Genomic DNA, 16,231 nt, shown 5'->3' with positions numbered 1-16,231 from the left:
ATCACTTAAAATTAAGGGGGAAAAAAACACACAATCAATTACCTCAATAAATGCAGAAAAGGCCTTTGATAGAATCCAACACCCATTCATGTTAAAAGAAGCTAGAGATCAAAGGAACTTACCTCAACACCATGAAGGTCATTTATGACAAACTCAAAAGTCAATGTAATACTAATTGGAGAAACACTAAAGGCATTTCATCTAAAATCAGGAACAAGACAAAGCTGTCCACTCTCACCACTACTATTCAGTATAGATCTCAAAACATTAGCTAGAGCCATCAGGCAAGAAAGGAAATCACAGGGATGCAAATAGGAAAATAAAAAAGTCAAACTATCTCTTTTGCCAACAATATGATCCTATACCTAGAAGACCCCCCAGAACTCCACCAGAAGACTTTCAGAGCTTATAAATGAGTTTATCAAAGTAGCAGGATACATCAACACCATAAATCAAAAGCTTTCCTAGGGGATCCAAGATGGCGGACTAGAGGGAGGCTGCGTTCCCTGTCACTCCGTAACTCCAGTTTAAAGCAGAGGATACCTGTTTCTTGATTGCTCACTGTCAGGCACCTATCATCCGCCATTTGCCTGCCTCTCACTTGTCCATCGCCTGCCTTACACCTATCCATCACCCAATGTTCGAGGTTCACCTCCCGATCATCCGACAACAGTCAGCAAACTGATCGCCGACCGCCAGTGGAGCACTGGTTGCCTGCTGTTGCCTGGAAGTTCACTGTTACAGTATCTGCAGGTTTGATTACACATGGCTGTCGCCATTTTGAGACAACAGCCAGGCCCTGTATGATCTCTGGCCAGACTGACTGAGCCCCATCTCCAGGATCCCTCAGCCTGACCGATCACTCCCTGCCTCTGGGGACCTCACATCGACTGACTGCTCCCTGCCGCCAGGACCCCCAGACCAACTGACTGCGCCGTATCACTGGGACCCCAGAACAACTGATTGCAACCGGCCTCAAGGATCCCACAACCACACCAAACACACCTGACCTCCAGGACCCCTGCCTGACCAACCACATCCCGCCTCCAGGACCTCCTGCTGACAACGGCCACACCCTGAGCTACAGCTCCCCATTTGACAACACATTTTGAAGCAAAGGTGGCCATCTTGGATAATCCTGCAAGCTGTAGCTCCGATCTTTAGGTGGGGCAAATCCCATCCTGAGACGCCTGCTGGAGGCTTGAAGCTCATTGTCAGGTACCTCTCATGCATCAGGCTACTGAACTCTGGGAGGTTTCATTACTATATGACTGTTACACTGTAGATTTTCTTTTTCCTCCTTATTGAAAAAAATTAAGTTTTTATTTCTTTACTTTTCTTGCTCTCTTTTCCTTTTGTTTACCTGTTCCCTCAGTCTCTTTCTCCCTTTTTTGCATGCTAACATCCAATTTCTTTTGATTACACTCTCACCCTTTCTATTATCTACAACTTCTGTATATTCTTTTCTTATCCCATTAACAGCCACATTATATATCCCTCTGCATCCTCTTTGTCCTCCATTTGAAATTGCAGACCTTATTGCAAATCTGTTTGTTTTATTGAAGATATATTTGAACTCATTCTCTTTACTATGACAATTTTGTTATTGTCCCCATAGGGGTTATTTGGTCTAGGATTGCATAGTGTCTGAATTGGGCACTGCTAATATTGATCTCCCCTTAAAGAAAGGGTTTTGGAAACCTATAGGGCCACTATAAGCCTATAGGGGGAAATCTGCAATACCCCAGATATGCACTGCTAGAGGGGAAGATACATGAACAACATGAAAAACAAGGGAAGAAAATGATCCAAACAAATCTAGATTCTATATTAATAGAATCCAATGACAGTATGGTAGAAGAAATGTCAGAAAAGGACTTCAGATTATACATGATTAAGATGATTTGTGAAGCAAAGGATGAGATAAGAGAGTAAATGCAGGCAACGAATGATAATACCAATAAGCTGAAAGAGCAACCGCAGGAAGCAAAAGATCATTTCAACAAAGAGATAGAGATTCTCCAAAAAAAAAAAAAAAAACCAAAGGGAAATTCTTGAAATGAAGGAAACAATAAACCAAATAAAAAACTCAATGGAAAGTATCATTGAATGGAAAGACTAGACCACTTGGAAGACAGAACCTCAGACAATGAAGACAAAATATTTAATCTTGAAAATAAAGTTGAACAAACAGAGAAGATGGTAACAAATCATGAACAGCAGCTCCAAGAACTATGGGACATCATGAAAAGACCAAATTTAAGAATTATTGGGATTGAGGAAGGCACAGAGATACAAACCAAAGGAATGAACAACCTATTCAATGAAATAATATCAGAAAATTTCCCAAACCTGAAGAATGAAATGGAAAATCAAATACAAGAGGCTTACAGAACACCAAATGCACAGAATCACAACAGATCCACACCAAGGCACATTATAATGAAAATGCCTAACAATCAAAATAAAAGTAGGATTTTGAAGGCCATGAGAGAAAAGCATCAGATTACATATAGGGGGAAACCAATAAGGATAGCAGCCGACTTCTCAACCCAGACTCTAAAAGCTAGAAGGGCCTGGAACAACATATTTCAAGCTCTGAAAGAACATGGTTGCCAACCAAGAATCCTATACCCAGCAAAACTAACCTTCAGATTTCAAGATGAAATCAAATCCTTCCATGATAAACAAAAGTTAAAAGAATTTACAAATAGAAAGCCGGCGCTACAGAATGTTCTCAACAAAATATTCCATGAGGAGGAAATGAAAAACAACAATGGAGGTCAGCAAAGGGAGGAAATACCTTAGAGAAAAATCCACTGAAAGGAGAAACCAAGCCAACTTAAAAACCAAAAATAAGCCAAGTGACTGGGAATACAATTCATATCTCAATAATAACCCTGAACGTTAATGACCTAAACTCATCAATCAAAAGACATAGACTGGCAGAATGGATTAAAAAGAAAGACCCAACAATATGCTGCCTGCAAGAGACTCATCTCATAGAAAAAGACATCCACAGATGAAAGGTGAAAGGATGGGAAAAAAACTACCAAGCACATGGACTCAGTAAAAAAGCGGGGGTTTCCATTCTTATATCAGATAAAGTGGACTTCAAGGCAAAGGTAGTCACAAGGGATAAAGAAGGACATTTCATACTGCTTAAGGGAACCATAAATCAGGAAGACATAATGATAGTAAATATTTATGCCCCAAACAATGGTGCATACCTGTACATCAAACAAATTCTTCTCAATTTCAGGAATCACATAGACCACAACACAATAATTCTGGGTGACTTTAATGCACCACTGTCATCACTAGATAGATCTTCCAAACAAAAACCAAACAAAGAAACCATAGAACTCAATAACACAATCAATAACCTAGACTTAATAGACATATATAGAATATTCCATCCATCAACGAGCAGATTCACTTTCTTCTAAGCAGCACATGGAACCTTCTCCAAAATAGACCATATGTTATGCCACAAAGCAGCCCTTAGGAAATGCAAAAAGATAGAGATACTGCCTTGTGTTCTATCAGATCATAATGGACTGAGAGTAGAAATCAATGACAAAATAAAAAACAGAAATTACTCCAACACCTGAAGACTAAATAATATGTTATTGAACGAAACATGGATAACAGAAAACATCAGGGAGGAGATAAAAAAATTCTTAGAGGTCAATGAGAACAATGACACAACATATCAAAATCTCTGGGACACTATGAAAGCGGTACTAAGAGGAAAATTCATTGCATGGAGCGCATTCCAGAAAAGAATGAAAAGTCAACAACTAAATGACCTAACATTACAGCTCAAAGTCCGAGAAAAAGAAGAACAGAATAACAGCAAAAGTAGTAGGAGACAGGAAATAATTAAAATCAGAGCTGAAATCAATAAAATTGAAACAAAAGAAACTATTCAAAAAATTAACAAAACAAAAAGTTGGTTCTTTGAGAAAGTAAACAAAATAGACAAACCCTTAGCCACACTAACAAAGAGAAGGAGAGAGAAGACTCAAATTACTAAAATATATGATGAAAAAGGAAATATCATGACAGACACCACTAAGATACAGAACATAATGAGAAACTACTTTGAAAATCTGTATTCCAAGAAAATAGAAACTACCGAAGACACTGACAAATATCTAGAGACATATGCTCCTCCCAAGCTGAACCAGGAGGACATACACAATTTAAACAGATCAATATCAAGCAATGAAATAGAAGAAGCCATTAAAAATCTACCATCCAAGAAAAGCCCAGGACCAGACGGACTCTCAGCCGAGTTCTACAAGACCTTCAAAGAAGAACTCATTCCAATACTTCTCAAAGTATTCCAGGAAATAGAAAAGGAGGGTACCCTACCAAACTCATTCTATGAAGCTAATATCACCCTCATACCCAAACCAGGAAAAGACACATCAAGGAAAGAAAACTTTAGACCAATATCCTTGATGAATATAGATGCAAAGATCCTTAAGAAAATATTGGCTAACCGTATCCAAAATCATACTAAGAAAATCATGCACCATGATCATGGAGTTCATCCCTGGAATGCAAGGATGGTTTAACATCCGTAAATCAAAAAACGTAATCCATCATGTCAACAGACTTAAGGATAAGAATCATATGGTTATTTCAATTGACACAGAAAAGTGTTCGACAAATTACAACGCCCTTCATGCTCAAAACACTAGAAAAAATAGGGATAGTAGGAACATACCTGAACATTGTAAAGGCTATTTATGCTAAGCCCATGGCCAACATCATTCTTAATGGAGAAAAACTGAAAGCATTCCCTTTAAAAACCGGAATAAGACAGGGATGTCCTCTTTCACCACTTCTATTCAACACTGTCCTCGAAACTCTAACCAGAGCAATTAGGCAGACAAAAGAAATTAAAGGGATACAAATAGGAACAGAGGAACTTAAGCTGTCACTATTTGCGGATGACATGATTCTATATTTAGAGGATCCAAAAAACCTCCTCCAGAAAACTTCTAGATATCATCAATGAATTCAGCAAAATAGCAGGCTATAAAATCAACACTCATAAATCTAAAGTATGTTTATATGCAAGCAACAAAACAGCTGAAAGGGAAATGAGGAAAACAACTCCATTTGCAATAGCCTCAAAAAAAATAAAATAGTTGGGAATCAATCTAAGCAAAGAGGTAAAAGATCTCTACAATGAAAACTACAAAACATTGAAGAAAGAAATTGAGGCAGACCTTAGAAGATGGAAAGATCTCCCATGTTCTTGGATAGGCAGAATTAATATTGTCAAAATGGCCATACTATCAAGAGTGCTATACAGATTCAATGCAATTCCAATTAAAATCCCAATGACATACCTTACAGAAATAGAGCAAGCAATCATGAAATTCATCTGGAAGAAAAAGAAACCCAGAATAGCTAAAGGAATCCTTAGCAGGAAGAATGAAACAGGGGTATCACAATACCAGAACTTCAACTATACTACAAAGCAATAGTAACAAAAGCGGCATGGTATTGGCACCAAAATAGACAGGAAGATCAATGGTACAGAATAGAGGACACAGACACAAACCCAAATAAATACAATTTTCTCATACTAGACAAAGGGGCCAAAAATATGCAATGGAGAAAAGATAGCCTCTTCAACAAATGGTGCTGGGAGAATTGGAAATCCATATGCAACAGAATGAAACTAAACCCCTATCTCTCACCCTGCACAAAAATAAACTCACAATGGATCAAGGACCTTGAAATCAGACCACAGACCCTGCATCTTATAGAAGAAAAAGTAGGTCCAAATCTTCAACTTGTTGGCTTAGGATCAGACTTCCTTAACAGGACTCCCATAGCACAAGAAATAAAAGCAAGAATCAATAACTGGGATAGATTCAAACTAAATAGCTTTCTCTCCGCAAAGGAAACTATCAGCAATGCGAAGAAAGAGCCTACAGAGTGGGTTCATACTTCAGATAGAGCACTAATTTCCAGAATCTATAAAGAACTCAAAAAACTCTACACCAACAATACAAATAACCCAATCAACAAATGGGCTAAGGATATGAACAGACGCTTCACAGAAGAAGATCTACAAGCAATCAACAAACATATGAAAAAATGTTCAACATCTCTAGTAATAAGAGAAATGCAAATCAAAACTACCCTAAGATTCCATCTCACCTCAATTAGAATGGCAATTATCAAGAATACAAGCAACAATACGTGTTGGAGTGATGTGGGGAAAAAGGTACAATCATACATTGCTGGTGGGGCTGCAAATTAGTGCAGCCACTCTGGAAAGCAGTGTGGAGATTCCTTAGAAAACTTAGAATGGAACCACCATTTGACCCAGCTATCCCACTCCTTGGCCTATACCCAAAGGACTTAAAATCAGCATACTACAGAGATACAGCCACATCAATGTTCATAGCTGCTCAGTTCACAATAGCCAGATTGTGGAACCAACCTAGATGTCCTTCAATTGATGAATGGATAAAGAAACTGTAGTATATATATATGCAATGGAATATTACTCAGCCATAAACAATGATAAAATTATGGCATTTGCAGGCAAATGGATGAAACTGGAGAATATCATGCTAAGTGAGATAAGCCAATCTCAAAAATCCAAAAGATGAATGATCTCACTGATAAGCGGATGATGACACATAATGGGGAGTGCGAGGGGGGAAGAATAGAGGAAGGAGGGACTGTATAGAGGGAAAAGTGGGGTGGGAGGGGTGGGGGGGAAGGAAAAAACAACAGAATGAATCAAACATCATTACCCTATGTTAACGTATGATTACGCAAATGGTATGTTGTTACTCCATGTACAAACAGAAACAAGATGTATCTCATTTGTTTACAATCAAAATAAATTAAAAAAAAAAAAGCTTTCCTATACTCCAACAGTGACTTGGTCAAGGAAGAAATCAGGAAAACCATCCCACTCACAATAACCTAATATAAAATTTTTAAAAAACCTTGGGAATTTATCTAAGGAGGTAAAAGAACTCTACAATGAAAATTTTAGAACACTGAAGAAACAGGAAGACCTTAGAAGATGGAAGGACATCCCATCTTCTTAGGTAGCCACAATCAATATTGTCAAAATGGTCATACTACCAAAAGCAATAGATAAGAGTGAATGGAATCACCATCAAAATATCAATGACATTTTTCATAAAATTAGAAAAAATAATTTTAAAATTTGTTTGGAAGAATGAGACACCCAATAGCCAAAACAATACTAAGCAAAAAAAGTGAAGCAAGAAACATCACAATACAAGATCAGAAATTATACCATTGAGCTATAGTAATAAAAACAGCATGATACTGGCATCAAAATAGACATGAAGATCAATGGAACAGAATAGAAGACACAGAGACAAATCCACATACCTATAGCCATCCGATATCTGACAAAGGCACCAAAAATGTATCTTGGAGAAAAGACAGCCTTTTTTAACAAATGGTGCTGGGAAACAGGGATAGCTATCTGCAGAAAAATGAAATTAGACCCCTCTCTCTCACCCTGCAGAAAACTTAAATCAAAAGACTTAGCAATTACACAAGAAACTTTACAACTTTTAGAAGAAAACATAGGGTCAACACTCCATCATATAGACGCTGGCACCATCTTCCTTAACAAGACCCCCAAAACTCAAGAAAATAAAACCAAGAATCAATAAGTAGGATGGGGCTGGGGATACAGCTCAGTTGGTAAAGTGCTTGCCTCACATACACAAGGCCCTGGGTTCAATCCCCAGCACCAAAAAAAAAAAAAAAAGTAGGATGCCATCAAACTAAAAAGCTTCTGCACAGCAAAGGATACAATTTAGAGTATGAAGAGAGCACCTACAGAATGGGAGAAAATCTTCGCCAACTACTCGTCCAACAGGGGACCAATGTCTAGAATATACAAAGAACTCAAAAAACACCAAAAAAATCAACAAAAGGGCAAAAGAACTAAATAGAAACTTCTCAAAAGAAGAAATAGAAATGGTCAACAAATAAATGAAAAAATGTTCAACATCTCTAGCAATCAGGAAAAAGCAAATCAAAACTATACTAAGATTTTTATCTCATTCCACTCAGAATGGCAATGATCAAGAATATAAACAACAATAAATGCTGGTGAGGTTGTGGGGGAAAAGGTAGACTTGTATGGACTGCAGACTAGTATAATCACTCTGGAAAGCAGTATGGCAACTCCTCAAAAAAATAGGGATAAAAACCACCACATGACTCAGTATCTCTCTCCTTAGTATTTTCCCAAGATCTAAAATTGGCATACTGCAGTGATACTTCAACTCAGATGCCCATCAATAGATGAATGGATTAAGAAACTGTGATACACATACACACACAATGGAGTTGTACTCAGCCATAAAAGAATGAAATTATGGCATCTACTGCTAAATGATGGAAATGGAAAATATCATGCTAAATGAGGAGGACATACACAATTTAAATAGACCAATTTCAAGTAATGAAATAGAAGAAGTCATCAAAAGCCTACCAACAAAGAAAAGTCCAGGACCAGATGGGTTCTCAGCCAAGTTCTACAAAACCTTTAAAGAAGAGCTCATTCCAATACTCCTCAAAGTATTCCATGAAATAGAAGAGGAGGGAACCCTCCCAAACTCATTCTATGAAACCAATATCACCCTGATACCTAAACCAGACAGAGACACATCGAGGAAAGAAAATTTCAGACCAATATCCTTAATGAACATCGACGCAAAAATTCTCAACAAAATTTTAGCAAATCACATACAAAAACATATTAAAAAGATAGTGCACCATGATCAAGTGGGTTTCATCCCAGGGATGCAAGGTTGGTTCAACATCAGGAAATCAATAAATGTAATTCACCATATCAATAGACTTAAAGTCAAGAATCACATGATTATTTCGATAGATGCAGAAAAAGCATTTGATAAAATACAGCACACCTTCATGCTCAAAACACTAGAAAAAATTGGGATAGTGGGAATGTTCCTTAACATTGTAAAGGCCATCTATGCTAAGCCCATGGCTAATATTATTCTAAATGGTGAAAACCTGAAAGCATTCCCCCTAAAAACTGGAACAAGGCAGGGATGCCCTCTTTCACCACTTCTTTTCAATATCGTCCTTGAATCTCTAGCCAGAGCAATTAGACAGACCAAAGAAATTAAAGGGATACGAATAGGAAAAGAGGAACTCAAACTATCCCTATTTGCTGATGATATGATTATATACTTAGAGGAACCAGGAAATTCCACCAGAAAACTTTCAGAACTCATAAGTGAATTCAGTAAAGTAGCGGGATATAAGATCAATGCACATAAATCTAAAGCATTTTTATACATAAGTGATGATTCTTTGGAAAGAATAATTAGGAAAACTACCCCATTCACAATAGCATCGAAAAAAATAAAATACTAGGGAGTCAATCTCACAAAAGAGGTGAAAGACCTCTACAATGAGAACTACAGAACACTAAAGAAAGAAATTAAAGAAAACCTTAGAAGATGGAAAGATCTCCCATGTTCTTGGATAGGAAGAATTAATATTGTCGAAATGGCCATACTACCAAAAGTGCTATACAGATTCAATGCAATTCCAATTAAAATCCCAATGTCGTACCTTACAGAAATAGAGCAAGCAATTACGAAATTCATCTGGAAAAATAAGAAACCCAGAATAGCTAAAGCAATTCTTGGCAGAAAGAGTGAACCTGGGGGTATCGTAATACCAGATCTTCAACTCTACTACAAAGCAATAGTAACAAAAACGGCATGGTATTGGTACCAAAATAGGAAGATCAATGGTACAGAATAGAGGACATGGACACAAACCCAAATAAATACAATTTTCTCATACTAGACAAAGGGGCCAAAAATATGCAATGGAGAAAAGATAGCCTCTTCAATAAATGGGGCTGGGAGAATTGGAAATCCATATGCAACAGAATGAAACTAAACCCATATCTCTCACCATGCACGAAACTAAACTCAAAATGGATTAAGGATCTTGGAATCAGACCAGAGACCTTGCATCTTACAGAAGAAAAAGTAGGTCCAGAGCTTCAACATGTCGGCTTAGGACCAGACTTCCTCAACAGGACTCCCATAGCACAAGAAATAAAAGCAAGAATTAATAACTGGGATAGATTCAAACTAAAAAGCTTTCTCTCAGCAAAGGAAACTATCAGCAATGCGAAGAAAGAGCCTACAGAGTGGGAGAAAATCTTTGCCAATAATACTTCAGAAAAAGCACTAATCTCCAGAATCTATAAAGAACTCAAAAAACTCTATACCAAGAATACAAATAATCCAATCGACAAATGGGCTAAGGAAATGAATAGACACTTCACAGAAGAAGATCTACAAGCAATCAACAAACATATGGAAAAATGTTCAACATCTCTAGTAATAAGAGAAATGCAAATCAAAACCACCCTAAGATTCCATCTCACCCCAATTAGAATGACGATTATCAAGAATACAAGCAACAACAGGTGTTGGTGAGGATGTGGGGAGAAAGGTACACTCATACATAGCTGGTGGGGCTGCAAATTAGTGCAGCCACTCTGGAAAGCAGTATGGAGACTCCTTAGAAAACTTGGAATGGAACCACCATTTGACCCAGCTATCCCACTCCTTGGCCTATACCCAAAGGACTTAAAATCAGCATACTACAGAGATACAGCCACATCAATGTTCATAGCTGCTCAGTTCACAATAGCCAGATTGTGGAACCAACCTAGATGTCCTTCAATTGACGAATGGATAAAGAAAATGTGGTATATATATATGCAATGGAATATTATTCAGCCATAAAGAATGATAAAATTATGGCATTTGCAGGCAAATGGATGAAATTGGAGAATATCATGCTAAGTGAGATAAGCCAATCTCAAAAAACCAAAGGACGAATGATATCTCTAATAAGTGGATGATGACACATAATGGGGGGTGGGAGGGGCTAGTGTTAGGGTTAGAGTTAGGGTTAGGGAGGGGGGCAAGAATGGAGGAAGGAAGAACTGTATAGAGGGAAAAGAGGGGTGGGAGGTGTGGGGGGGAAGGGAAAAAAATAACAGAATGAATCAAACAACATTACCCTATGTAAATTTATGATTACACAAATGGTATGCCTTTACGCCATGTACAAATAGAGAAACAACATGTATCCCATTTGTTTACAATAAAAAAAAAAAAAGATAAAAAAAAAAAAAAGAATCATCAAAATGTAGTTAAGGGCTAGGGAGATAGCTCAGTTGGTAGAGTGCTTGCCTTGCAAGCACAAGGCGCTGGGTTCAATCCCCAGCACTGCAAAAAAAAAAAAAAAAAAAAAAAAAAAAATGTAGTTAACTGCATGCATGATGAAGAATTTAGTGGAAAGTGTCTTGATGTCTGCGATTTTTTTTGACATATTGTACATATATGGAATATAACTTCCTATTTTTCTGACTGTATATGATGTGGAACTACATTGGCTGTGTAATCATATATGCCCATAGTAATGTTAATGCACCCAAAAATAAGAAACTGATCAATGAACAGACGGATAGATAAGTGGAAAAACAGGTAGAGTAAAATGTTAATGATAAAATCTAGGTGTGGGTATACAGGAATTCACTTCAGTTTTTTTTTTTTTTTGAACTTTTTCGTACACTTACATTTTTTCATAATAAAATGTTGGGGGTAAGTGGAAAAAGCACTGTTTTGATGTTAATAGAATATTATTTTTTACTTTTTCACTATTTTCTAAATTCACCATAATGTGCTGTATCTTTATAAATTAAGCATTTTTAAAAGAAAACAAAATAATGGAATTTACTAACAAGTGAATACAAATGATTTCAAGACAAGTTACATATCTAATTTTAAAGTCAATAAAAGTTAAATTATTCGCTATTTTAAAATTCAATGTAATATAATTCAGTAAGTAAAAATACCTTAAAATTTTTTGATTAAGTAGCAAGTCACTGGTTTTGAACTAGTTAAAAATTTTAAAGCTAATTAAATGTGCTAGTAAAAAGTTGTTTTTTCTTTTAATGTTTTATATTAAATTTCTCTTATATTCAAAAACTTTCCTTTATCATTCTGTGTTAGCGAGCTCACTAAAAGTATACTGTTTCTTGGGTTCTGTAATAACCCACCAGGACAGTAATTCTTAGGAACTCTGAGTTGGATGTTTACTTTCAAAAGGGCTCTATCTTTAGAGAAGCACAAGATTATGCCAGGTGCTAGTCAATTGTGTCCTGTTAATTTCCAAAACAAACAGAAGAAAGTGCCATGCAATTTCCATTACACACACTTAACCATTAGAACCAGGGTTTATTAGCTTGACACTGATCCAGGAATAATGGTTTCATTCCTCAATGAAATAAAATAATGTGCCACATAACTCAGCAATGCGGAACTTCTAAAAAAAATGTTGTCATGTTAAACACGGTCATATTTTTCAGTTTCCATTATGCCCAAACAAAGGTCATTTGCTGTAGACAATTCACTGGGCACAGAGAACTCTTGCATGGGCCTCAGACTTACCTCATTGCTATGTCATATGATTCCGGATGAATACAAGTCTGATCCAAAGGATTTGGCTTCAGTACAACATCCACTGTAGTTTTGCTCTTCTTTTTGCCTTGCTTCTCATTTGTGACCTCACCTGCTGAAGATGTTACAGCAACTCCTTGAATCTGGCCTGAAGATTCAATTTGCTGACTACTGCAGTCAATTAAAACCAGAATAAAACAAATTTTAAAAAGGGGAAAGGTTGGGCAGAAAAGAAAAGAAACTTTAATTAAATGCATGTTTATTTCTCCACCATACAAATATATACAAACAGCAACCATTTACTGCACAGAAACTGTCACTTATGTGTTTAAACCACTGTTAATAGGACTTTCTGTTACTTAAAGCCAAAAACATTCTTAACTGATTCAATCTGTGTAATTGGCATTCTAGGAAAGAACAGAAAAATGCAGGGAAATGATAATAATATGATGATGATTTCTCAGTTGAAGAAAATCCCAAGTTTTCAAAAGAACCTAGTGAGTACAGAATAGGATGAATGGAAAAAGACTTGAACCTGACATATCAGGGGGAACTTTAAAATATAAATAATTTTTTAAAATCCTAAAAGTCATTTAAGAGAGTAAAATGACAGATCATAGGCACTTTTCACTCCTTACTTCTTTTTGAAAACTGTTGGACTTTTTGAACAAAGTGTTCAAAAAACAAAAATAAACAGAGGATTATTTTATCATCAGTTTTAGTTCTGCCTTCAGGATTTTGTGCTCTACTTAGAACTTCTACCACTCCATTGGTCTGCAAGATTTACCCATGTTCTGGTACTTTTACAGTTTCTCTTTTTACATTTAATCCATTTGGAATTTATTTGGGTATAATGAGTAAGGTGGGACTACAGTTTCCTTCACATATATCAAATTCCAGATAGTTGTCATAATGCCATTTATGGATAATTGATCAACTTTTCCTCAGTTTTTGAAATGTCATCTTTATTATAAACTAAGTTCCAAATAACATTTTGGTGAATTTCAGACTCTACTGTTGTATTTATTCTATCAAAACCAAGCTTTACAATATATTCTACTATCTCGTGGGGTTGGTTTCCTTTTAGTCTTTTCTAGAATAAGGATTATTTTTCCATATCACCTTTATTATAATTTTGTCCAGAGGAAAACTACATATTAATAAATCAAGTAGTCCCACAGACGCAGATACATAAAAGCTATTTTTTCATAATTACAAAATGCTAAGAAGTTTATCTAATTTCTTTGCTTTTGCACTACCATGACTAAAAAATAGGAATTTAGGGGGAAATGACAGGGTGTGTTATTGGTCAAATTATATTGTTATATTGTGTGCAAGTACCAATATGTAACAATAAATTCCATCCTTATGTACAATTATAATGTACCAACAAAATGTGGGAACAAAAGTAAGAATTTAACTCAATCTATACAATTGATAATTAATGCTAAGGGAGGAGTTATCAGGAAGAAGTAGTCATTGCTAAGGGACTTTTGTCACCTCATCTCATACCATTCCTTTCCACTTGCTACGCTCTAATCATGCTAGCTTCATGCCATTTCTCAAATATACCAAAGTTGGTCCTGCCATAGAATTCTGCACACTCACTGTTTGCTTTCTCTCTGATCCTTGTGCAACTGGCCCCTTCATTTCATGTAAAACTCTACTCAAGTAACTATTTTTTAGATGTTAGTAGACCTTTATGTTATTCATTTATTTATAGGCAGTGCTAAGAATCGAACCCAATGCCTCACACGTGCTAGGCAAGAGTTCTACCACTAAGCCACAACCCTCAAGTAATTTTTAATAAATAACTCACCTAAAGCAGTTGCCCTGCTTTCTAACACAATGTCAAGTCTTTGTGTGTTAATTTTTTTAGCACTTATGTACTATCTTAAGCTATTATTTTACTAGTTTATTATATTTATCAAACTCCATGACTCCATAAGAACAGAGAATTTGCTGACTTGTTAACTGCTATATTCCCAGTTCCTAGCAAAAAAAAGACACTCAACATATACTGAATGAAGGTATAAACAAGAGGCACCTTTGTCAATCCATAGGCTGAGTAATAATCAAAAGAGAGAAGGAAGAAAATACTACCAGAAATACACTCTTATAATCACCTGCAAAATGTTCGAATATAATCCTGATTGATTCTGATGAAACCAGCACACTGTTGGAAGGATTTTGGACCCAGCCCTTTCACTTTCTTCAGCTGTTCTCGGTTGATGAAGGGTCCATTTTTCTCTCGCCATTCAATAATATTTTTGGCTCTGTTGGCATTGAGTCCTGCAATATGCCTTAAAAAAAAAAAGTAAACAAAATGAATAAACCAGGGAAAATATCTCATCTAAAAAGACAATGATATAAAAACATCTGGATCATAAAATCAATTGCAATTACATATTCTATGTCAAAAGTTAATCCAAAGGGGAGTTAAATCAAAAGGACAAACAGGAAATAAGGACTGTGGAATGCAAAAATAATGACAAAACTAGATGCTGTCAAAGATGCTGGTAAAGCTGGTCCACCTTGATATAAGGGGAAAAAAAAACACTCTTCATAGTATTTCTCAATTCATCATATTTCCGAATCAAGATAAAATTCTACCTATTTCTATTTAGCTTAAAAAGATAGTTAGCAGTAGAAGTTCTAATAGGTACCATTCTAATGTACCATTCTCTTTTGGTGGTGCTGGGGGTGGTGTGTCTGTCTGTTTTCATTAAAGAGAACTATAGATGGATACTTATCCATGAATGTTGACATTAGAATGAAAATATGAAAATAATATCATCAGGTAGTTTGCTTGATGTTAACTAAAACATTATTATTTCAGAGAATCTCAATCCTATTATGGATTTCCATACCTGGAGTTATGAAATGTTTGTAGCCATGGAAGACAAGCAATACCTTAAAATGTAAAGGATATTTTTCACTGTACTGTTTCAGTGAAAAAGGTCCAGATCAGGGAATTTCACACTGCAACAGCACACTTGTGTAATAAATACAAGACTACAAACAGAAAAAGCAGCTTTTCTGCCACTACAGGAAAAAAAGATACAACATTTTTTTGTATCTTACAGCATGTAAGATACAACTGAATGATGGAAATTTTGATAGGTGACATGTGGAATCAGGGTAAAAATATGGTAACCAGAAGTTGGATTTTCAGAGTTTTATCTTTTGGTTGCTGCCAGCTATGATCGATGCATGCAAGAGACCGAACTAGTGAAAAATACCTACTCTCATGTGGGAAACAGCTCTTTTTCATGTTAACCTTATTTAAATTCTATTAGCGACACTAATGCATTCAATGGTTACCATATGCTTTTCACTTTAGATTTGCAATATTAAAAATGATAATGTGAATTGTTATAATTCTTTCCTTAAATGATGTTTTCCTCTCTGACTGATTATCTAAAGCAATGTATAAATCCATAGATTTTCTATACTTGACAACTTTACACATGTCCCTTGTTCTGCTTGAGTTTGAACTGGATAGTCAGTTATACTCAAGATTCTGTGATCTTCAGCCACAGATTTCTTGTCTCACCTTAACAAAACTTCTGAACAGATGTTAATATCCACTCCCACAAAGCTGACACATTCTTCTACAACACTGTCCAGAGTGGCCTTGAGTAAAGTCTGGGATACATCATGCTGAAAAG

At 36.1% G+C, this 16,231-nt stretch overlaps 1 protein-coding gene across 1 annotated transcript in view; it reads right to left on the bottom strand.

Annotated features, from left to right (window-relative positions):
- The window catches only part of Srbd1 (S1 RNA binding domain 1), a 237,839-nt gene that overhangs the window by 27,500 nt on the left and 194,108 nt on the right, over positions 1-16,231 (bottom strand). The window contains exons 17-19 of the mRNA XM_047522685.1: positions 16,117-16,223; positions 14,687-14,863; positions 12,552-12,731 (exon numbers count right to left, since the gene is read on the bottom strand). Coding sequence (XP_047378641.1) covers positions 12,552-12,731; positions 14,687-14,863; positions 16,117-16,223 — 464 coding nt within the window. The remainder of the gene's footprint in view (positions 1-12,551; positions 12,732-14,686; positions 14,864-16,116; positions 16,224-16,231) is intronic.

Source organism: Sciurus carolinensis, chromosome 13 (assembly GCF_902686445.1).
Source record: "Sciurus carolinensis chromosome 13, mSciCar1.2, whole genome shotgun sequence".
Lineage (NCBI taxonomy): Eukaryota > Metazoa > Chordata > Mammalia > Rodentia > Sciuridae > Sciurus > Sciurus carolinensis.
The sequence above is the reverse complement of the archived record's forward strand: the minus strand, read 5'-3'. Positions and strand labels throughout refer to the sequence as shown.